General features: G+C 39.5%; 1 protein-coding gene across 2 annotated transcripts in view; it reads left to right on the top strand.

The window, feature by feature from the left end:
• Positions 1–11,812, top strand: part of Poc1b (POC1 centriolar protein B) — a 78,286-nt gene extending 66,474 nt beyond the window's left edge. For both annotated transcript variants that reach the window (XM_013022060.1, XM_013022049.1), the window contains 2 exons: positions 5,769–5,987; positions 10,219–11,812. In XM_013022060.1, coding sequence (XP_012877514.1) covers positions 5,769–5,987; positions 10,219–10,323 — 324 coding nt within the window. In that variant the 3' untranslated portion in view covers positions 10,324–11,812. The remainder of the gene's footprint in view (positions 1–5,768; positions 5,988–10,218) is intronic.
• The last annotated feature ends 13,059 nt before the right edge of the window (positions 11,813–24,871 follow it).

Here is a 24,871-nt window from a genome sequence, read left to right as displayed (position 1 = left end):
ACCTGGAGTTCAAGCTCCAGTACTGAAGAGAAAGAAAATAAAGGAAAAGAGAAAAATGGAAGAGAAAGGAGAGAAAGAGGAAGGAGAAGGAGAGAAGAAGAAAGGCTGGCAGGCAGGCAGGCAGGTAAACTCATTTGATCGAAGAATAATGTTTTTATGCTAGGGATGTAGCTCAGTGTTAGAACGCTTGCCTAGCCTGCCTTGAAGCCTTTGAGTTGATCCTATCACCAAATAGTGATATAACCAGAAGAAGGAGGAGAAGGGGGGCTAGGGAAGGAAAGAAGGGGAGGGAGACAGGCTGAGAATGTAGCTTAGTGGTAGAGTGCTTGTGCCTAGCATGCATGAAGCCTTGGGTTCGATTCCTCAGTAACACATGAACAGAAAAAGCCCAAAGTGGCACTGTGGCTCTAGTGGTAAAGTGCCAGCTTTGAGCAAAAGAAGCTCAGGGACAGTGCCCAGGCCCTCAGTTCAAACCCCAGGACTGGCCAAAAAAAAAAAAAAAGACTCAAGGGGCTGGGAAGGTGGCTCAGTGGTAGAGTGCCTGCCTTGCATGCATGAGGCCCTGCGTTCGATTCCTCAGCACCACATAAGCAGGGGAAAAAAAAGCCGGAAGTGGCGCTGTGGCTCAAGTGGTAGAGCGCTAGCCTGAGCTGAAGAGCTGAGGGACAGCGCCCAGGCCCAGAGTTCAGGCCCCACGACTGGCAAAAAAAAAAAAAAAAAAAAGACTCAAACAATGGATTTTCAGTTTGCTTTCATTATTTTAGACAAATAATAAATCAGTGTAACAGAAGGAAATTTGAAAGTGTTCATCTTCCTAAAACATGCTCAGGAAGATCACAGAAAATGGTGGTTTTGATTCTAGAGTCTCAGAATGTGGTACTTCTGCCTGTCAGATTTATAATTTGTTGTTTCACACATCCCTCCTACCCTTGTGACCTTGGACAAGCTAACCTTGCTTATTCGTAAAATGGGAGAAATAATTTGGTGGTCAAAAAGATTTTTCCATTGAGGACTGCTAGGAGGCAGAGAAACCCATGGCAGGCAGGAGTTATTATCAGGTCACTCAGTTACTATATGGAAAGCACTTGAAACAATTCAAAGCACACAGTAAGCTTGTTAGAGGCCAAGTGTCAGAGGAAGTATGTTCTCCGTCTAAAGCAACCTCAGGCAAGAACTTGTGTTTTTTTTTTTTTTTTGTCAGTCGTGGGGCTTGAACTCTGGGCCTGGGCGCTGTCCCTCAGCTCTCCAGCTCAAGGCAAGCGCTCTACCACTTGAGCTACAGCGCCACTTCCGGTTTTCTGGTGGTTTATTGGAGATAGGAGTTTCACGGTCTTTCCTGCCCGGGCTGGCTTTGAACCTCGATCCTCAGATCTCAGCCTCCTGAGTAGCTAGGATTACAGGCGTGAGCCACCAGCGCCCGGCTCTCATTTGTGTTTTTTTTTTAACTTACATTATGGTTTATTTTTTGATGGTATCATTTGCATGATATAAATTTCGCTCTTTTAAAGTGTCCAATTCACTAGTGTTTAGTACATTCACAAAGTTGTACTATCATTACTATTACCTACTTTTTGACTAATCTATCACTCCAAAGGGAATTTGAGGGTGTTTTTTATCCTCTCCATACTCATTCCTAGTCTCTCCCCATTTTCTCTTAAATTCAGCCCTGACAACCATATAATCTTACAAATACCATCATTTATTTTTTATTTTTTGTCAGTTGTGGAGCTGAACTCTGGGCTTGGGTACTGTCCCTGTGCTCTTCAACTCAAGGCTACTTGAGCCACACTTGAGCCACAACACCACTTCCAGTTTTTTAGTGGTTAACTGGAGATAAGAGTCTCATGGAGTTTCCTGCTCAGGCTGGCTTTGAACCGTGATCCTCAGATCTCAGCCACCTGAGTAGCTAGGATTATTTAGGTGTGAGCCACAGGCGCCCTGCCCATCATTTATTACACTACATCATCCTATAATATACCATGATATATTTTACAATATACTATCTTTTATTTACTATCATGTAGCAATAATATACCATCTTACAACATATGATCATATATTCTTACTTTTACATTTAATATTACTTTTAATATCTTTTCTGATAAGTCTAGCTTCTTTAATTTAATGCAGTATTTTCAAGGTTTGTGCAAGTTGTGACTTGTATAAACAATGTATTCTTTTTTTTTTTTTCTCAGTCATCAGGGCTGACCTCTGGGCCTGGGCACAGTCCCTGCGCTCTTCAGCTCAAGGCTAGCACTCTACCACTTGAGCCACAGCGCCACTTCTGGCTTTTTTCTGCTGATGTGATGCTGAGGAATCGAACCTAGGGCCTCATGCATGTAAGGCAAGCGCTCTACCACTGAGCTAACTTCCCAGCCCAAGCAGTCCATTCTTAATGGCAAATAGTAATCCATAGTCAGGATATGTCATTTCATATCATCATAACATTTAGGCATTTGGGTTTTTCCCCTATTCTTGGATATTATGGCCAATGCTTCTATGAGCATTCATATACAAATTTTGTGCAGATACTTTTTCACTTCTCGTGGGTTTATACCTAGGAATGGAATTGCTAAGTCACATGGTGATTCTGTGGTTAACATTTAGAGGAACTACCCACTGTTTCCCAAAGGAGATGTACAACACTGTCCCACCAGCAATGCATGAGGGCTTTGATTTTTCTACCATCTGCTAACACTATCTGTCTTAACTTTTTTTTACAAATCCTAGTGAGTAATGAAGCAATATTTCATTGTCAATTTTATTAAAATTTCCCTTATGGCTAACAGTGTAGAACCTTTTCTTCAGTGTTTATTGACCATTTGTATATCTTTGTAGAAATGTCTACTCAGATCTTTCACCTATTTTTTATTATTATCTTCAAAGGGTTGTTGGAAGATTTCATTTAACATGCCCATGTATTTGTATAATATATATTGGCCCACTCATTTTCAATTAGATTATCTATTTATTATTTAGTTGTAAGAATTCATTTCTACATACAAGTCTCTTATCAAATAAGTGCTTTGCAAATATTTTCTCCCATTCTATGGATTGCCTTCATTTTCAGCTTTTTAGTTGCATGAATATTTAATTTGATAAAGTCTAATTTATTTTATTTTGTCATGTGTATGTTTGGTGTTGTATATTAATAGCATTTATCTAGCCTAAGGTTAGAAAAATCTACTACTCCTTAATGTTTCCTTCAATTAAGCTATTTCAAATTAATTTTGTATATGATGTGAGGTAGGATCCCAAGTACATTCTTTTTTTTTTTTTAATCTGTTGTGGGGCTTGACCTCTGGGCCTGGGAGCAGTCCCTCAGCAGGTTCAACTCAAGGCTAGCACTCCACCACTTGAGCCATGGTGCTACTTCTGGGTTTTTTTGGGTTTTTTTGGTCCAGTCATGGGGCCTGAACTCTGGGCCTGGGCGCTGTCCCTCAGCTCTTCAGCTCAAGGCTAGCGCTCTACCACTTGAGCCACAGCGCAACTTCCAGCTTTTTCTGCTTATGTGGTGCTGAGGACTGGAACCCAGGGCCTCAGGCATGCAAAGCAAGCGCTCTACCACTGAGCCGCCTTCCCAGCCCTCTGGGGTTTTTTTTGTTGTTATTGTTTGGGTTTTTTTTTTGTTGTTGGTTGTGGGGCTTGAACTCGGCCTAGGCGCTGTCCCTCAGCTCTTCAGCTTAAGGTGAGCACTCTACCGCTTGAGCCACAGCGCCACTTCCGGTTTTCTAGTGGTTTATTGTAGATAAGAGTCTCACAGACTTTCCTGCCCAGGCTGACTTTGAACTGGGATCCTTGGATCTCAGCCTCCTGAGTAACTAGGATTACAGGCCTAAGCCACCAGCTCCACATATATTCTTTTAAGTGTATATAATTTTCCCAGCACCATTTGTTGGTAAAAATATTCTTTTGCAATAAAATTGACTTGGCAAACATGTCAGAAATTAATTGACCATAAATAAATGTGTTTATTTCTGGCCTCTCAGTTCTATTTTGGTGACATATATATATATATATATATATATATATATATATATTACACACACATATATACACATACACACACGCACATACATATTCCTATGCTAGTATCACACTGTTTTTGTTAGTTTTAGTCGTGTTGGCAGATTGAGCCTAGGACTTCATGCATATTAGAAAAGTACTTTACCATTGAGTAACACTGCCACTCATGTTGTCTTGTTGTAACTTGGTGTAGTAAGTTTTATTGTTTAGAAATATGAGTCCTGTACCTTGTTTTTTCAGTGGCATTTTAGTATAACACTTATGCTCATTGCCATAGGTTGGAGGTTTTCTCAGTTTTATTTTATTGTGATAAAATATACAACCCCAAAATTTCCATTTTTAAAATCTTTTACCACTTTTAAGTGTATAACCAATGACTCTAACTATATTCACAAAATTCACAGTGTTGTGTAACCATCACCGTTGTTTATTTTCAGAATCTTTTTGATCACTGCAAACAGAAACTCTGCACCCATTAAGCAATAACTTTCCATTTTACTTCCTTTCAGCCCCTATTAACCTTCACCCTCTTTTTCATCTCTAAATTGACTTACTCCTGATACCTCATGTAAATGGGATCATGCAATGTTTGCACTTTTTATTTCTGTGTATCTCACTTAGCACAGAGTTTTCAAGTTTATCAGTGCTATAATAGGTACTAAAATTCAGCTCATTTTTATACCTGAGTTACATTTTCTTAAATATGTTTTTACCTTTGGGCCATTTGAGTAAGACTGCTATGAATATCTGTGTTTGAGTCTGTGCTCTCAGTTCTTCTGCTTCTACACTGCAGGCCTTGTGATTCTATGACTGCTTTGAGGGACGACCCTGCTGGTTTTTGTGGCATCTGCATGTTTCACCCTTACACAGCAAAGCACAAACCATTCAAACTTCTCTACATCTTCACCATCATTTGTTACTTTTAAATACATACATATATATATGTATATATATATATATATATATATATATATTAGTCATACTAGAGGCTAGGAATGTGGCTTAGTGGTAGAGTGCTTGCCTAGCATACATGAAACCCTGGGTTCAATTCCTCAGTACCACATAAACAGAAAAATCCCAAAGTGGCACTATGCTCAAGTGGTAGAGTGCCAGCTTTGAGCAAAAGATGCTCAGGGACAGTTCCCAGGCCCTCCGTTAACCCCAGGACTGGCAAAAAAACAATAATCATACTAAAAGATATAATTTTTTTATTTGAAAATTAAATACTTAATCTCTTAGACAGACATACTAAGTATTTCAGTGAAAAGAAACTCAAGGAAAATGGTGGTTTTCTAGATTCCTTGTTAGCTTTGTGTCTTTATTATAATTGGGAATATCCATAATTTACTATAGTTGATAAATAACTAAATGCTGTCTGAATTTTTTTTTTTGGCAACCTAGGGCCTTCAACTTATTAGGTACTAAACCATGTCTCTGCTTGTTTTTGCCTTAGTTATTTTTCAAATAGAATCCTACACTTTCTTCCCAATGCCTGAGATTACAGGCATGAACTATCATACCTGGCTTAATTTTGTTTAGATGGATAAGATCTCACTTAACATTTTTCCCTGGCTGGCCTCAAACCATGATCCCTACCTCTCTGCTCCCCTGAATAGCTAGCATTATAGGAATGTATCTTCATGTCAGCCCTGTAAGCCTGGAATATTTTAAACTTTTATGGATACATATCATTTTAAATTTGGGGAACTATAACTCTCCCTGTCTTTTCTATGATATTAAAGACAACAGACACCATTGATAGAACTCAGCCAGACAAGAATGGTGAGGACATCAGTGCGTATTTCATGAACCCATCCTTGGTACAACCAGGGTGTTCACCAGCTGTGAGAAAGAAGACAGAAGATGTGAGTGACCTGCTGTCTGACAGTCAAAGAAGCGTACCACTTGCTGTGACCGATGCACTAGAGCATATCATGGAGCAGCTCAACGTCTTGACACAGGTGCGTTGGCACGGCCTTGGGAAGATACGCGCAATTTTGTTATAGCAGGTTGCAAAACTAATGGGGCATGAGAAGATTTTTCTTTTATTCCCAAGATGTGCTGGGCTAGCTGCTCTAAGCTGTGTCTACAGAGAAGCTCGAAGAGAGAAAGAGAGGGACAGGGGAGGGAAAGAGGAAAGAAGTGTGGTTGCATGCACGCACACACTCACACACACACAGATTTCTTTGGAAAAAACAGAAGTGGTACTCCATGCCACAGAGGTATTTGGCTTTAGACAGTGATGTTTTGCCCTCTGAATATTAATATTATGTCACTCATAATATAATACTTAGGACCTAAAGAAAAATCTATTGCAAGGAAACATTTCTGGTTATTATGAACTATTACCACCTGTATGTATACTTTTTCACTCTGAAAACATAATTTTTCTCTTTCCAAAGCTTCAGGTATCAGTAGTAGTTCTTTAGTAGTAAGGGCTTTGCATTCCCATTTTAGTATCTTAACCAGTTTTTGTGAAGCAATTTACCTTTGCAAAGAAAGGAAATAGTAATTCTTTTTTTTTTTTCTCCATCCTGGGGGGCTGAACTCTGGGCCTGGGCGCTGTTCCTCAGCTCTTCAGCTCAAGGCTAGCACCCTACCACTTGAGCCACAGCACCACTTCCGACTTTTTTCTGTTCATGTGGTGCTGAGAAATTGAACCCAAGGCTTCATGCATGCAAGGCAAGCACTCTACCACTGAGCCAATTTCCCAGCCCCCGAAATAATGATTCTTAAATAATGCACCCAAAGCTTTCCAGTTCTTGATCAAAGGTATAGATGTGGTAAGGAAAGTTGTACCTTGAAATGATGCACCAAAGTCTTCTGTTCAGCTCTGTTGATTTAGTGTTTTCTTTAGAGAAGTCTTCTTAAGTTCTTTGAAATGTTTAATGTCTGTACAATCCACCATGCACAATATTTGTTAGAGCAGATAAATTATGTAGTTATATAGAACAAAGGACTAAAATATAAACTAGAGAGATATCAATTACTTGTCTAGCAAAAATATTTCAAAATAAAATAGCTCCTGAATAGAAATTACCTAACTCACTTCTCAGTACTGGCTGTGTATTACATCTCTGTAATCCAGGGCCACCTGGATGTATGCACAAGAGAGCCTCATTTCCATTGGTCTGTGATAAGATACTGGTGTCCATCATATAAGCACGTTTTATAATTCTGCTTTGGAGCCAATGTTTAGAATAACTATTTTATGTTTTATTTTGTTGTGGGGCTTGAACTCAGGGCCTAGATACTGTCCCTGAGCCTCTTTGTGCTTGATGCTAATGCTCTACCACTTGAGCCCACAGTGCCACTTCTGGCTTTTGAGTGGTTAATTGGAGATTAGAGTCTCAAAGGGACTTTTCTGCCCAGCCTGGCTTCAAACTACAAAATCCTTAGATCTCAGCCTTCTGAGTAGTTAGGATTACAGACATGAGCCACTGGTATCTGGCTAGAACCACTAATTTAAGGCATATTTGTATACTGTTGATAACCTCTCAAGGCCTTTGGAGTTTTAAGAAGCATGTCCATGGTTTTAGTCAACAGTCTGTGGTAATGAGCCATGTGAGAACTTGGAGTCATATATGATTTGCTCAGAGAGCATATTAAAATCATCCATTACCACTTTCTAATATTGTGCCAGAGAGACTTTCTCTGTTTTTAAGCAGATGTTCCTTTCCTTTAAAGATAGTGAGGTGAGATGGTACACACCTGTAATCTCAGGATTTGAGAGGCTGGGACTAGAGGATCATGAATTCATGGCCATCTTGGGCTATATAGTGATACCTTGTCTAACAAAATGAGGAGGAGGAGGAGGGCAAAGACGAAGAAGAGGATGGAGGAAGGGGAGGGGGAGGAGTTGTTGCCCTCTGAGTTTCATGTCAAAAATCAGTTTTAGCTGGCTTGTTGTCCAGATTGCCATGTGTTTACCTAAGCCATTACCTGTCAGTGCCAGTCCTCATTAGAATTTTTCACATATAACCTTCTCATTCACTACTGCTTCAGCTTCAGGATTCATTGCTTTCTTCACCTGATTCAAAGTTAAGTGAAAAACCTTCAGCTTTGTTAAATCTGTGATTTAAAAAAAATTAATGTTGAAGGACAGGAGTGTCTATTAAAAAGGTTAAAGCAGGCCTGGCATACTTGTAAAAGGGGAACAGAGAGTCTGCAGGCAAGAAGCAAGAAAAATACATTTCTTACTCCATTTACTAGTGACTTCATGTCACCTAAGTTGCAGAGAATTTAACTGTCTGTAGGAACTGTAATTAGAAGTAAATTAAAATTAAGTAACATTTGGCCAGGAGATAAGTGGAGTCAATCAGTGTCAAACCACTTTGTCATAAGTAATGTAGTAGTATATTGTATCTGGCAAGCTGTTTGGCACATTTTAGGCACTCAGGCATTGGTAGAAAGTCTTATGAACTTAACTGTCATTTTTTAGTTAGGCATGGTCTACTCCAGAAATATGAAAGCAAGAGTTTTAAGTGATACCAACAGTTTACCTTTCATGTACAATGGAAAAATCACTTCATTTTCTTGTACATTGTTGGCTAAAATAACCAAACATTTATTTTGCCTTTCCTGTATGAATTCTCCCATTGAGTAGCCAAGCAGGAAACATGGAAACATGTCTCTTATTTATAAATTATCCCAACTTATAAAATGTCTCATATGACAGAATTAGACAATGGTCATTATCCCGACATTGAATCACCACCAAAAACATCACTCAAAGAGAAATAACTGATGCTGCGCTGACTGTGTGCCCACTAATGAAAGCACAGACCACCACCACTTACAGTCTTACCTTGATCTTGTAGAATGTGCACAGGCTGGAGGAACAGACTAAGCCACACCTGAGTGTGGCCCTTAAGTCCAAGTCACTGGAAACTTCTTCAAAGGTCAGCTGACCTGAGCTGCCAACAAATAAACTGTCAGAAGAAGATAGGGAAGGGTGGCACCTTTCAAAGTAACCTGGCAGGCCTCGAAAATAAAATAAAGAGCAAGTGTATTTTCCTGGGATTTACATTTGAGAAATAAAACCATAAGGAAATATTTAAAAAGTGAGGGTAAAGGTAAGGATAGTGGCTATTCTGGAAGTAGCAGGAGGACAGACACGGTGCCAGCGGAGTTTTAGTTATTGCCTGGTAGCTATTAAAATGTTTTTCTGGTGAGAATTCATTAAGTCTCGCGTGACTTCCTAATATATATCTTAGTTATAACAAGTATTTTTTAAAAGATACAAAAGAAGCCAGATGGCAGTGGCTCATGCCTGTAATCCTGTCTACTCAAGAGGCTGCGCTCTAAGGATCACAGCTCAAAGCCAGTCCAGACAGGAATGTCTGTGAAACTCTTATCTCCAGCTAACCAACAGAAAACTGGAAGCGGAGCTGTAGCTTAAGTGGTAGAGTGCCAGCCTTGAATGGAAACGCTTTTAAGGGATAGTGCCTAGCTTCTGAATTCAAGCCCCAGTACCAGCACACTAATGCACACACACACACACACACACACACGTAAAATATCACACAAAATTAGATTTCCCAAATTTAATGCATGTTCTTTTAATGAGGATATGTAACTGCATCCTGAAGGAACCCCTGGTTATGGCAGCCTAGAACCAGCATAAGCACTGTGTACATTTTTGCTCTCCTCAGCCTGTGAGCTGCTGCTGGCCTCTTCTGGGTGCAGGAACCTGGGGCAATCATTATGGTCTCTCCGAAGAACTCTAACTGCCTGGCTCTGGGGTGCTGAAGGGAAGCTTGGCCATGGATTCAGTTGTAACAGAGTGACTGGGGATGACCTCCCCGCGGCCTCTAAGCCGCGCAGGCGGACGCTTGCTCTCCGCACACGACTGTGTAGCCTGTGGCACTGCTTATAAGCAGTACTTTACATGGTCTCTTTCCGGGCCTGTGGCTTCAGTAGATCAGATAGAAGAATTGTCTGCAGAGGCCAGATCTACATTCCTTTTTGCTCATATGTGTCAGTTTTGTTTCCTTAAACTACTTGATAGTGCTTGTCCCTTGGTAGGACCCAGCAGTAACACGAGTTCTGCCCCGCCCCCGCCCGACGCTTTTTTTAAAAAACAGGAGATTGGCACCCCAATTTTGAAAAGGCTAGCTCATGCAGACACCACCTTTTTCATCCTAATCCCAAAGTTACCAGCCATTGACTATTTTGTCCTCCTATTTGCAGACTGTTTCAATTTTGGAGCAGCGACTGACTTTGACAGAGGATAAGCTGAAAGACTGCCTTGAAAATCAGCAAAAGATTTTCGGTACCATCCACCAGAAAAGTTGACTAGGAAAGTGTGAACTGAGGCATGAGAAATGAGCGCTGTGTATGTACTCAGGAAGGTAGCCCAGAGGCTCCACCCCTTACCCCACTCGCCACTCCCCATGACATTTCTTCAGAGGGTGAGCAACAGAACAAAAGACAGAAAAAGCCTATTTAAGGACCAATTTAAACACACAAATCAATGTCAAGGACTAATTTACATCACTCCCAGGCATGATTGCAGTAATAAAGTGGAGAAGCATTCAAGCAATTCCCCCTACCCCCATATTATTTTATATAAATGTCATTTTTCATTCATACCCTAAATCTTGCCAGGAAAGTAACCAAATCTTTGGATTTTACTGCTAAATTATTTGAGAATGATCATGTTCAGGAAATCCCTTGAAGTAATTAAGTTATTTCTATAACAACACACTTGAACAGTGCAATGATTCATTTCTAAACTAGCATTTGAAAGTAGAGAATGAGCTATTGATCTGGCTCATGTTTCTTTTAAACAACAACAACAAAAAGCATCCTCATATTAAGGCCATAAAGAGATGACGGATAAAAATACCAAGACTATGGAACTTCCACAGTAAGAATACACCCGATTAGCAACGGAACATATGTAAGGTGATGCAGAGGGTTTTTATTTGATTTCTGCTGTGCATTCTTTATCTTTTGACTGACCCAAAGGGAAATGAAGAGTAAAAAGCATCTGAAGCACACATGTAGTTTCTATCACAAATGAGTGGGCAGAATGATCTGGGTAGTAATGCACCTGCAATCACAGTTCGCAGAGATTTTGTTAGTGTGATTTCAGCATGCTAAAAAGCCACAATGATGTAACAGATCTATTTTAAAATTTGCACACATGTATATATACACATGCCTCAGAAATACCTTTGCTTAGGGTGATTTTTGGCAGCCGAAAAATAAGTTCTATATTTATTCTGAAAAGCATCATTTGCATCATTGTCTTCCTGGGTTTGTTATTGTTGTTAATGAATTGTGACTTGAAACAAAATGAAAATGAGCCAGACTTTCTAAAAGATTGTGGTTACGGATTAAGAATTTTATCTTAGACAAAATGGACAATAAAGTTTAAAAGAAAAAAAAGCAGGCAAATTAATTGCAGCTTGCTTTTCCAGTAGCCTGAATCAAGAACAAAGGTGGGAGATGGAAGACCACATTTATAGTCTCTACTTATAATGTGAGGAAAATACTATCTATGGTTTAAAAAACTAAAATAGGAGAAAAGGTAAAGTCCTGTTTATGTGAAAATCTATATTGAAACATTTTTTTCAAAGCAATTTTAATTGTACCCATGACTTTTATCTTTTTATCGTCTCCTTGTGTGTTTTAAGTGCCTTTTATATTGTGTTTTCTAGACATTTTCAAGAGCTTACAAAGACTAACTGGTATTATATTTTTATAACTCCATTGAAAAATCTAAATAAGAAATGAAATGTCATGCAATTTTTGTTTACAATTTTTTATGCTTCATACAATAAAGACACTTTTCCTTTTTTAAAAAAAGTCAGTTTTTTTTTAACGTTTATAACCTGGAAATTCTAAACTTCTTATCATCTGGCTCTTGCAATGTACATATCAGTGTCCTAGAGAGCTTGTCCAAACAGTTTCCAGGGCCTTATCAGAGGTTATGAGTCACAGGGATGGGAGGGGCCCATGACTTGTGTCTCTTAACAAGTAAGTCACTGACTACAAAGATGCTGTTGTTGCCCCAAGGCCCACACTTCAGGAATCACTGATGTAACTTTAGCTCAGTCTTACAACACAATGTTACCACATTAGTTGTACACACCTGGAAGAACTTTATGTGGTTTATGATAATGATACAAACTTACAACTTGTTCGGGAGGGTCATTTTATAATTCCCCTTTACCTCAAACAGATCCTGGCTTCCCACCCCAACTGGAATATCTCCTCTTTAAAGTACAATAGTAACTTCTAAATATATCCATAATCAGTTCCGCCACCCTCTCTCCCAATTACTACCATCAACAGCAGCAATTTTCCTATGCTTTCTAACCTTAATAAAATGTCAATCTTCCATTGGTGAAGCTGAAGTCGTGGTTTCCTCCTTGACTTCCTTCTTTCAAACCTCATTCTTCAGTTCTTCAGCAAATCTTAAGAATTGATGAAACTCAATTCTTCATCACCTCCATCTTTCATCATGGCCCAAGCCATCATCTCTTTCCTGGATGACTGTAGATACCTCCTAACTGTTCTTCAGGCTATCACCTATAAACATCAGGCCTTTGTGGGGTCAAAATAGGTAGCTCAACCAGATATAGGAGTATATGCCTCTAATCAATCAAAGCACTCTGGAGGCTGAAGCGGAAGGATCAAAAGTTGGATGCCAGCCTGGGTCAAGAAGACCTTGCCCCAGAAAAACAAACACAGCAACAAGAAAGCAAGTTCCTATCTCATTCAGAGTAAATGTTCAAATCTTCAGATGATCTGTCTTCCACTGTTAACCTCCTCTTAGCTCTTTCCTCTAACTTACTCTTGCTCCCTGCCCTCTAGACTCCTTCCTTGATTTCCTCAACCTGGAACTGTACCCTAAGGCATACCTTACAGCATTCAGCCTCTGTTCACTGTTTTCCTAATTATCACACCTCCTGACCAGGCTTGCTTTTCTCTCACCAGAGGTGGTTTTCTCCCATGTACTCATTATCATCAGACCTACATAATAGTTCATGTACACATGCTCATCTGAGGAACATCATCTCTGGGGTAGAGGGGGAACTTTGGGCCATTGGGTAGAACGCAAGCTGATGACAATGTCCAGTTTGGAAGAAACATAGAACATAGATCTTATAAAATATGAAAACAACTACTAAGTTGCAGATTTATTCCTTTACCCAGATGGTGTCTTCTCAACCTCATTTACTTCCTGAGCAGAAGAGCTTAACAGCTCATTAATCTTCAGTTATAATCTTTGATATCACTTTCTCCTTGAACTCTACCATTCTTCTATCTCAGCCTTCCAAGAGCTAGAATCATCCTCCACCATGAATGGCTATAATTTTAAAAAATTAACATAAAACAATTATACTTATTTATTGCAGAGTGATTATTCATGTATATTAGGTATCAATATTCCAATCAGGGTCATAGCCACTTCCAGCACCTTAAACACTTTTCATTTCTTTGGGCAGACAGCAAGGAATTCAAGAATTAGGCTATACCAAACCACAAGAGATCTGGGCTTTACCACCAAGTACAAGCACCTGGGGAATCTTTTATAAGGTGTTTGAGGAAGCAAGACAGAAATATTTGACTAGTTAATGTAGAATAGGAAGCCATAAACTCTTAGACTTAGAGGTTATAGATTGTTGAAACTCAAATTTGGTCGTCCTCCAATGTGACTTTAATCTGTGATTTTCTTCCTAGTTCTTTACAGAAAAGCTTAGGGAGTTAGAACTGTTTGAGTCTAATTATTTTAACATCATGGTATAAGTTACATCTCATTTGCAAATAGCCTTCCTATTCTAATTTTGAAGGCTAATATTTCAAATGGTATAAAACATTGTTTAGGTGAAGCACACCTATAGTCCCAGCACTTAGAAGACCCAGACAAGAACATTGAAAGTTCAGGGCCAGCCTGGGCTATAAAGCTAGACCCTGCCTCCAAAAAAAAAAAGGAAAAAAAAAGATGAAGAAAATTGTTTAGGAAGTTCAGTTAGTGAACTTTCATGGGATAGATGAAAAATAATGGCAGGAAAGATTTTTTCTAATGATAATTATTTATGGAGTATATAGTTGATGTAAGTTGATGTGCTTTACCTTTCTAATTATATGTGATTGTTTATATGATAATGTCTCCTGATTTTACTAAAGATTTGAAATTTATGATAAATTTGAACCATTGGGATGAACCACTGAATAGTTTTGCTTGGCTCACAAATTTATTTTTAGTCTAGTGGTGTTACCTACTGATACTTAAAGATTGGAGATTTTAGATCATAACTTAGACTCTACCTTGTGATAGCAGAAATGTTCTGTAAATACTGCACCTGCCTTTTTCAAAGCTGCAGGGAACTAACACTGGGAGAGGAATTGGCTTTGGAAGGGCAGGCATACCCCACTCCTGTTTGTCATCACCTTTCTCTACTGCTTGACATTACCTACCTGACCCTATGGATATGCAAGTCTTCTACCTGGTGATCTAAAGCGTCTCTACCATTCTGTGGTTATTTCTCATCTGACCCCATCTATACCCTTCTGATGTCTTTCCTCTTGCTCCATGGCTTTGTGCCTTACTCTTAGCCCTGAACCTTTCACCATTACTGGAATGGAACATGCCATTCCTTTTCCATCTCCACTTCTACTGAGCCTACTCTTGCCCTACCTATCTCTTCATTGCTTGGAAAGCCCTCACCTTTCAAAAAAACTAGCTGGTATATCACCTCAGATTTTTCTCTTGTTCTTCCAGCGCATTTTGTGCGAGTCTCCACAACATTATAGACAGCAAATGCAACTGAACTCTGCTTTCTCCATTCTATCTGGACTTCTAAGGGAAAGTACTGTGACCTTTAGATTATCATTGCCCAGTTCATTGAGGGAGCACAACAAGGAAACATTCAGTGAAGCAGCATTTTCATAGATTCACGTGGTTTTGTTGTTCTTTTAATAACATTGTTCTTCACTTAGAGGGAAAATCAGTTTAAACTACAGTGAGTAGACAGAGATAAGTAGGTAAACATTCCCATGTGGAATAACTGGGGCTAAGTAGTTGTTAAAAATGACCTGCTACCGGGCTGGGAAGGTGGCTCAGTGGTAGAGCGCTTGCCTTGCATGCTTGAGGCTCTGGGTTCGATTCCTCAGCACTGCATAAACAAAAAGAAAAAAAAAGCTGGAAGTGGCGCTGTGGCTCAAGTGGTAGAGCGCTAGCCTTGAGCTGAAGAGCTGAGGGACAGCGCCCAAGCCCAGAGTTCAGGCCACACAACCGGACCAAAAACAAAAAAAATGACCTGCTACCATTCATTACATATCTCAGTAGCTACATATGTTGTGTTTGAAGACAGAAAGACTTAGGTACAAATTCTACTTGTGCATTATCTGGTAGTGTGACCTTTAAGGAAGATATTCAGTATGCCTATATTCTTTAACTGAAGGTAATAATAATCATGTGAGTTGTCTGCAAAGTAACTTGCACAGTAGCTACAGTGAGCAATAATTGCAATAGCAATAGCTATTAGTACTATTGATTTACCATTTTTGATTCTCTGATCTACATTTCCGAGTCAGTACTATTCTTATTTTTATTTTTTTTTATTATTATTATTTTGTCAGTTGTGGGGCCTGAACTCTGGGTCTGGGCGCTGTCCCTCAGCTCTTCATCTCAAGGCTAGTACTCTACCACTTGAGCCACAGTGCCATTTCTGGCTTTTTCTGTTTATGTGGTGCTAAAGAATTGAACCCAGGGCCTTATGCATGCAAGGCAAGTATTCTACCACTGAGCTACCTTCCCAGTCCAGTCAGTACTATTTCAGTCATAACCAGAAGGAAACCAGAACTTAATCCTAAAGTGGTAACTAAAGAAAAGCATAGTACTTAATCCAAAATTAATGTTACATTTCTAAAAATTCCACAAAAGGCATAATTGTATAAGAGAAATTAGCTCTTCATAGGCAGAAAACCTCAGGGGGTTGGCCAAATGCAGCCATGGAGCAACTTCTGAAGAATTCAGCCTGAGAAATACCAATGCCATAATTTTCCCTAAATAGAGAGAGGCCAGGCAAACTCAGGGAAGTGGGGGAGGGAACTGGAATGTGAGTCAATTAAGTGTCATTAAGAGTAAGATTTGCCTGGAACCCATCTTTTCTGGGCATGTAGAGATCCAGTGTTATTTACTTATAGTCTTTTCTTGAAAGACAAGACCATCCAGGTGTGCTCACTGACCTTTTTGTCCAGGTGTGGTGTACACACATTTCCAAGATGAATTCTATGCATCTAAGAGGACTAGTAGCTGAGTCATCTGTCCCTAGAAAAGAATATTTGGTGACTGAGAGATAAAGATAATTGTAATATTTGGAGGTTATTGACAAAAATCATAGTGAAAGCATGAGAGTTCTTAATAATAAAAACAAGTGCGGGGGCTGGGAAGGTGGCTCAGTGGTAGAATGCTTGCCTTGCATGCATGAAGCCCTGGATTTGATTCCTCAGCACCACATAAGCAGAAAAAGCCAGAAGTGGCACTGTGGCTCAAGTGGTAGAGCGCTTGCCTTGAGCTGAAGAGCTGAGGGACAGCGCCCAGGCCCAGAGTTCAGGCCCCACAACTGACCAAAAACAAATAAATAAAAACAGGTGTGGAATTTTAAGTGAGCTTATATCACAGATACACTATCTACAACATTTTTTTTCTGATGGCTTAGAATTTCACTAAGTCATGAAGTTTTAGATCAATGCACTAAAGGAGTTATGAATGATCATTGACTCTAGGAACACAGCATAATTTCCAGGTTGTCCTCCATATGCTGTAACTGTGACTCAGCCAGGTAACACAGTTGCAAGCTGGGCTTACTAGGAAATAGGTCAGTGACTTTCCAAGAGGCTAATGACTGAGGAGAGGGGAAAAGAGAGAAGTGTGCACAGCTACTTTTTCTATTATAAGGTATATTGATTGTCTTTTTTTGGCATAGTTCAAACATTACTATTCAGAATAAAGATTCTGATTTAAGATTTTTCTGATAAAGCACATTTCACAACAAAAGCACTGGGAGAAATAACTTGACCATCTAGAAATTCTAAATTAAACAAAAAGATACAGGAACAGATAAAAAATTGGCAGAAATATAACATAATTGGGAATAGCAACATACTAGATCTACTTAATACAAATTTACCCAGAATTGGTTAAGAAACAATACACTAAATTGCTTTTTTTGTTCAAGAATATCTTAAACATAGTCTGGACTACATGAGAGAACATTGTATTAAAAAAAATCTACATGCCCCTTGGCCAGAAACTATTTATTATTTTGTTTGAAGCTTTATTTAAAAATCCTTAATCACACAGAATATGTGAAAAAGAAAGCTTAAACTCCAGTAAACATTTAAGCCAGAAAGTAAATTGCAAAATTTAGTAGGGAATATTTTTAAATGAAAACAGAAAAGCAACATGTCAATTTAGACATGTGAAAACAAAGTATAAGCCATGCATCTTCCTAAAAATATAGTAAGCACAATAAATGAAGAAAATAAGGCTCAAGTAAGTGTGGAAAAATAATTGGATCTTGGAAAATTTGAATGTTAATCCTTCAAAGCTCAAACTTGCTTCACTTCAAAAGTAATTAAAAAACCTGGTAACCTTAGAAACTGGTTGTTTAGATTATCACTGAATTTTGAAGTATTATACTGACAAACCAAAACATGTAAATTTGAGAAACACATCTAATAGTAATTTATGTTATCATTTATTTTTGTTTGTGGCTTTTGAACAGTATCAAAATAGTTTGCTTTTATCTGGTCTTACATAGATAGGAAAATGTTCTGTCAGGCTGGCATTAGCTCAGCTTCTTTGACACAGATTCTTTTTTTAATATAAAAAGTTATTTATTTAGGTGATACAAATAGATTTTTGTTACTTTCTGATCTGAGATCAGCATTACACAGTATGAAAGAATAATAATAATATAATGTGCACTCTCTTGAAATCATTCATTCTGTCAAACCATGCCAAACTCACCTGAATTCTTATCCATTTGGCATACACTGTCCAAAACTTCCCGATCACCTTCTGCAGCAATGTTTGCCCAAAATGTTTTTCTTTCCATCATACTTAATCCTTCTGCAGACTTTGGTTTGCAATAAAAAGGAGGGAAATTTAGAGTGCCATTTTGCATATCTTGAAAACCCCAAAGTCCCGTGGAAGCAGGAAACTCTTTGCTCTCGTTCATTCATTGTAAGATCAATCGTTAAAACTAGGAATTTTGAATTGTGAGGCTATAGGACAGCCCTCCTTAAAGTATTACATTATAACCAAGCCTGGTGGTGCACCACTATAATGTCATCACTCAAGAGGCTGAGGCAGGATGCTCTTAAGTTGGAGGACCCTTGGCTCTATAACAAGATCCTATCTCAAGGGAGGAGGGAGGAGGAAGAGATGGGAGAAGGGAAACAGAAGAGAATCACCTGTCTCCATCTTTCTGGATCCTTTCATTAGCTGGAAACTAAAACCTGGCAGGATGAAGGAGCCATCTACGGATAGTAAAATGACTGCAAAGGAACTTAGTGTGGAAAAGGTAATGCGTATAAAATTTTTGAAAACTACAGAGGATAAAATAAAGCAGATGGTTGCACTTTTGGATTAGATACCTTTCTGTCTAGCGTAAGAAACCACTACTGTTTGCCCAAGTTACTTCTGTCACCTGTGAAGGAAGAGTGCGTGAGAAACCTTAGCAGGACAGGGATTTGTGATGCTAGAAGCTGGATATACCCTGAGCAGCTCAGGGCTGCCAGGGAAGACTGCTGAGATAGCTGCAGGATACTTTCTGGTGACTTTCACTTCTAATGCAACACTATCCTTATCTCAGGTTGTTTCCTCTGCTTAATCCCCTGAGGAAATCCCTTTGCTTTTCAGAGATAAAAAGTTAGTAGAACAAAGGGAAAGTCCGGGAAGCGCCTGGCCTTTTGCTATAGAATTTCACTGAAGCCTTTCCAAACCCCAGGATAGAGCCTGCAGGGTTGTATCGTTTATTCCAACACCTGGATTGAATATCACGGATGAAGAGATGAATCCTTTAGAAACCTGATGTTCTTACAGGGGTCTGTTGCTGCTTCAAAAGTAATAACAACTGTGTCAAAGGCAAAAAAAAAAAAAATCACATGGAAAGTTCAAAGTTGTTAAATCCCCTTTCAGTAAGCAAGAGTCAGATTCATGTGTCTGGAGGTGTTGCTCATTCTTTGTCTGAAAAGGAGTGATTAAGGAGGAAGAAGAAAAGAATCAACTTCTTGAGACATCACTTTTCACTCCTGGAAGCATCTGTCTGGACTTTAATCATTTACATTCTCATTTTCAGCTTAAACTGAGAGAATAAGGCAAAACACTGGATTGGATACAGAGCCAGATACGATCATGAAAAATACCTGTAAAAGGAGTTGAAAGCCAGCACATCAAATCTCAGCCGGTCCCTGGGGGTGTTCTGAAATCAGCAAAGGAAGTTTCTGTCAATGTAAAAAGACTAGACTGTGTCTCTTCACCAATGATAGAAGCATTAGGTGTTTCTGACAGTTGTAATAATGTAGGTGCTATATCGCAAAATGCTCTTCAGAACCTTCCTCTCCTTGTATGGATATTTGTGGATTTGTTCAGCCATTTACCCTTCTTGATAAATTTGCTGCTGGTTTAGCCAGTTAAAAATTGGCATGTAAGGGCTGGGAGGTAGCTCAGTTGCAAAGTGCTTTTGCCTAGCAAGTACAACATCCTGGGTTCGATGATGCCCAGTACCAAAAAAGAAAAGACAAAAGCAAGCAAACAAACAAAAAACTGACATTTAATAGACATGGGCTTAGCCTTTGCTGTGCTCCAGATCAAACAACTTCATGCGAATCTTGATTTCTGGCTTCTGTTGAAAAATTGGAAGACCTGCTATTATATGTCATATTTTACATTATACAGTCACCTGGCAGCAACTTCCCATTCCTCCTCTTGCCTTTGTGGCTGCAGCCCACAATGCTGAATTGGTATCCGAATAGGACAGCTTATAGGTCTCAAGTGTGGGGGAGACATTGTAGATATTTCTATACCAAAGTCTGGGTGGAACATGCAGGTGAGCCAAGCCCGTGAAATGAGCCAAATGGAATGTAGTTATGGAAAAAAAAAAATAGAGCCAATCAATAAAGTCCACAAAAAGGAAAATAGCCAATCAGCAAAATCCCCATTCATCCATAAAAGTTTGTCTCCACCTTCACAAGGGTGCATGCAGCCACAGCAAGAGCAGCAGCACTATACTGCTTGGCCTAGCTGCTTGCCACTTTTCTTTAAAGGCCTTGTGATAAACTTTTTCTCCTATATTCCTATCACAGTAATTTTTTTTTTTTTGCCAATCCACACCATCAAAGGTACATGTTTTACCATCTTGCAGACTTGAGAATGTGGAAGTGAGAAATGTTATCTCTTTGAAGAAATGGAAATGCAGTTAGTACCAGAACCTGGGCCAAAGGCACAATCTTTCATTCTTCAGCCAGTCCTCTATCCGTGGTTCTATGCAGTTTCCTATAGTTTGCATTCTATTTCAAAACCCATATGAGCCTTAATCTTATGTTGAAGTGAAAGAGAAAAGAAGAAGGTGTGCAGTATGAACAGTTTTTAAACAATGCCTTGAGAGAAGTCATTATGTAGTGGCATTCAGGAATCTTTTTCTTTTGTTTTCCAAACAGTATTGACTCATCATGGATTGATAAACTGCGTTTAGTGGTCTAGCTCTGTCATCTCAGCACTGAAGGAAAAGAAAGAAGGGGTAGCAGGGAGGAAGGAGAAAGTAGGAAGGAAAAGAATAACGTTTATAATAAAATTAAACTTTATTTTTAACACGGTGAACTCTGAAGCAGATGCTTTGCCTGGTTATGCCCCTCTCTACTTCCCTATGCCAGGCACTTACTTCTCTGCCCCGCTGTGGCTCAGATTGGCCAGGTGCCTCCCAGCTGCAAAATCAGACAGAAGGGGAAGTCTTGTGCTGGCTCAAGAAGATTTTCAGGACTTTCAGTCTTGAACATGGTCATGAGAAAATGTCAAGCAGAATTCTGGGGGCAGAGTTAAAGACTCTAATGTGGAATGAGAAACAAACCATAAACAGAACACAGACTGTCGCCCCTTTCAGCTGCCTCATTAAACACTGTCCCTACGGTCTAAGCAACAGTTAGATTTTCTAATACATGCAGACAGAAGATGGATGTGCATAATATTTACACCTTTCTTTCTGATAACAAATTGAACCATTATCTGGAATTTACCATTTTCTTTTCCTTTTGTCAGTATTAGTAATATGAGAGGGAAGCCAGTTTGGGTTGTTTTTTGTTTGTTTGTTTTTTGGGTCAGTCGTGGGGTCTGAACACTGGGCTTGGGTGCTGTCCCTCGGCTCTTCAGCTCAAGGCTAGCACTCTACCACTTGAGCCACAGCGCCACTTCCGCTTTTTCTGCTTATGTGGTGCTGAGGAATCAAACCCAGAGCCTCATGCATGCAAGGCAAGCAGTCTACCACTGAGCCACCTTCCCAGCCCCTGTTTTGTTTTTTAACATATCACCCGGTGAAGAAGCCCTCTCAGGAGCTCAGTAGAGGACCAAATCCTATTTCTTCACAAATCATGCTGATAATTAATTGTTGATTTTAGTTCAGTTTATAAATTTTGGTTGTACGTGGGTGCAGTGGGTTAGGTCTATAATCCCATCTGTCTGAGAAGCATAGATTGAGAAGATTATGGTTCAAGGCCAATCCAAACAAAAAGCTAATGAGATCCCTATCTCACCCAATAAATCTGGGTGTAGTGGTGCATGTATGCCATCTGAGATACATTGGAGCATAAATAAGAAGATGATGGTCCTGGCCAAAACTTCAGACAACACCGAAAAATAAGTAAAGCAAAAATCGTCTTAGGATATGGCTCAATTGGCAAAGCACCTGCTTAATAAGTTCAGGGCCCTAAGCAAACTGTAGTACCCACCTCTCCTTCCTTTAATAATAATAATAAAAGGTTCTTACAGTTATTGGGTTATCTATGCAGATCAACCTTATTTCCAATTATCCTCCAGAAAACTGGAACCAGAACTGTGGCTCAAAGTTGTAGAGACTTGAGCAAAAGAACCCAGGGACAGTGCCCAGGCCCTGAGTTCAAGCCCTACAACTGACAACAACAACAACAATAATAATAATAGACTCTTTTCTAGTACTCTGTCATTAACATGATTAGACTATTTTTTGTCTGTGCTTGACAAATGTTGCTAACCTCTCCCTGTTTCTCCAAACCAAATTCTTTTTTATATGTTTTTTAGTGTAAAAATACTGTATAGAGGGGTTACAGTTACATGAGTAAGGTAATGAGTACATTTCTGATCCAGCATTGTTACCTCCTCCTTTGTTTTTCCCCTACCATCCCTTCCGACCCCCCAACTCCTCCCCCCACCCCACCTGAAGTTGTAAAATTCGTTTTTAACATCGTGTCTTGTACATCTCATTGTTACAATGGGTCAACCTGTATCCTTATTGAAGCATTTTGCTATTTCCCCTTTCCTCCCCAAATTAGAAAAATGTATATACAAGATGCAAGGCACCTACATCAAAGTGAAAACAGGGGTTATACCTTGGGGGTAGAACATACAAGAGAAACAACAACAACAAAAACCACCACATAGTATATTTTAAATAAGTTAAAAACAATAGCAAGAAAGAAAAAAAAACACTTGTGTCCCTATCTTGGGGTTCATTTGGCTTAACATCTTATATGGTCACATGTACATAGCTTTTGATCTTTTTTGCTTGTCCTGGACATATACTAGTTATTACAAATAAGAGAAACCACAGGACCCATTATGTTTCTTTGGGCCTGGCCTACTTCATTTAATATAATTTTGGCTAAGTGTTTCCATTTCCTAACAAATGGGGCGATGCCATTCGACAAACATAGTTGTGCTGGTAGCTTTAGTATAGCCTTGTTTGTGATCCTTTGGGTAAATGCCCAAAAGTGGGATTGCTGGGTCATAGGGGAGCCTATGTGGACTCTTTTGAGGAACCGCCATACTGCTTTCCAAAGTGGTTGAACAAGTTTACACTCCCACCAACAATGCAGTAGGGTTTCTTTTTGGCCACATCTCCTCCAGCATCTGTTGTTATTAGAGTTCTTGATTATAGCCATTCTAACTGGGGTGAGGTGGAATCTCAATGTTGTTTTGATTTGCATTTCTTTTATAGCTAAAGAAGTTGAGCATTTCTTCATGTGTCTATTGGCCATCCTTATTCTTCTTCAGAGAAGTCTCTCTTTAAGTCGTTAGCCCACTTATTTATCGGGCAGTTGCTTCTTTGAGAATTTGTTGTTGGGGGATTTAATTTCTTGAATTCTAAGTATATTTTAGATATGAGACTCTTGTCTGTTGTATGGCTAGGGAAGATCTTCTCTCAGTCCGTAGCCTTTCTGTTGATCTTGCTAGCTATGTCCTTTGCCATGCAGAAGCTCTGCAGTTTCATGCAATCCCATTTATCAACCTTTCTTTGTTTTGTTGTGTTTCTGGGTCTTTATTAAGAAAATTTCGGCCTGTGCCAAGGAGCCTTAGACTTTCTCCTATTCCTTCCTGTAATGTTTTCAGGGTGTCTGTTTAACTTCAAGGTCTTTGATCCATTTCCAAACCAAATTCTTGAGAGAAGAGATCTCATTGATGAATTTTGTTATCATCATCCCTAGTAAGATAAACATTTATGCAGGCTCTCCTGATGGGCTGATGGATTGTGTAGGACAGAGGAAGCACAAGAAACAAGGCCATCTAGGCACAAGAAACTACACTGTGTCTCTCTGTTGGAAGCAGATCTACCTGATCAGCCTTAAGATTCCTGAATGGTAAAAGACAGTCACGTAGAAACTCTGGACATTTAAAAACATTGCAGAAAGCAGAAGGGTGCTAGAGACGTCACTTGGACATAATGAAGACTTTCAATTAGTTCTATCTGAAAACCAATTGACCCCCTTATTTAGAGGTCCAAGATAGCTTATTCCCAGAGATGGCTTAAAGGAGACTAGATTACACCTGCGGTGAGGAAATGACACATTTTTTTGGTTGGTTGGAACATTTATGATAATCGTCTGCCTTCAGACTGTGCTCCTGGGCTTTATATCTGCCGAACTGGTAATTGAAAGAAGGAATTCTAGAACCAGAGGCAACTCCCAAGTGTAAGAGTGTGTTGTGTGCCTCAAGCAACTTTCAGAAATGTCAGGCTCTTACTCTTCCTGAGGCAGACATATGACTAGAGGTAGCTCTTAAGGGGCCACTAGTACTCCAAAGTGACCATAAAAAAATCTTCAAACTAAAATCACTTCTAGGTTAATTTAGGAGAATTAGTAATTATCAAGGTTTTTTGTTGTTGGTGGTGGTGGTAGGTTTTTTTTTTCCTCTAGTCATGGGACTTGAACTCTGGGCCTGGGCTCTGTCCTTCAGCTCTTCAGCTCAAGGCGAGCACTCTACCACTTGAGCCACAGCGCCACTTCTGGTTTTCTGGTGATTAATTGGAGATAAGAGTTTCATGGACTTTCCTGCCAGGGCTGGCTTTAAACTGTGGTCCTCAGCTCAGCCTCCTGAGTAGCTAGGACCACAGGCATGAGCCATCAGCACCTGGCTTGAATTATCAGTTTTTAATCACCATTTTGAAAATCTTCACAAGGAACTGCTGATTTCAAGAAGGAAGGACAACAGGACAATAGCTGTGGTTTATAGCTAGTTACACTAAGATCAAGAATGTCTTGGGCCTTCTGCTTTGAGGCAGTGTTTGGGGGTAAGAAGAGAAAGGGCACAATAAAAAGGAGGTAGGGAAGGAAGGGAAGACACCTCCTTGCCCGG

The sequence above is a fragment of the Dipodomys ordii genome, unplaced genomic scaffold (genome assembly GCF_000151885.1).
Source record: "Dipodomys ordii isolate 6190 unplaced genomic scaffold, Dord_2.0 Scaffold3, whole genome shotgun sequence".
NCBI classification, from domain to species: domain Eukaryota; kingdom Metazoa; phylum Chordata; class Mammalia; order Rodentia; family Heteromyidae; genus Dipodomys; species Dipodomys ordii.
Note: the sequence above shows the minus strand (reverse complement) of the source record. Positions and strands in the feature narration are given on the sequence as shown.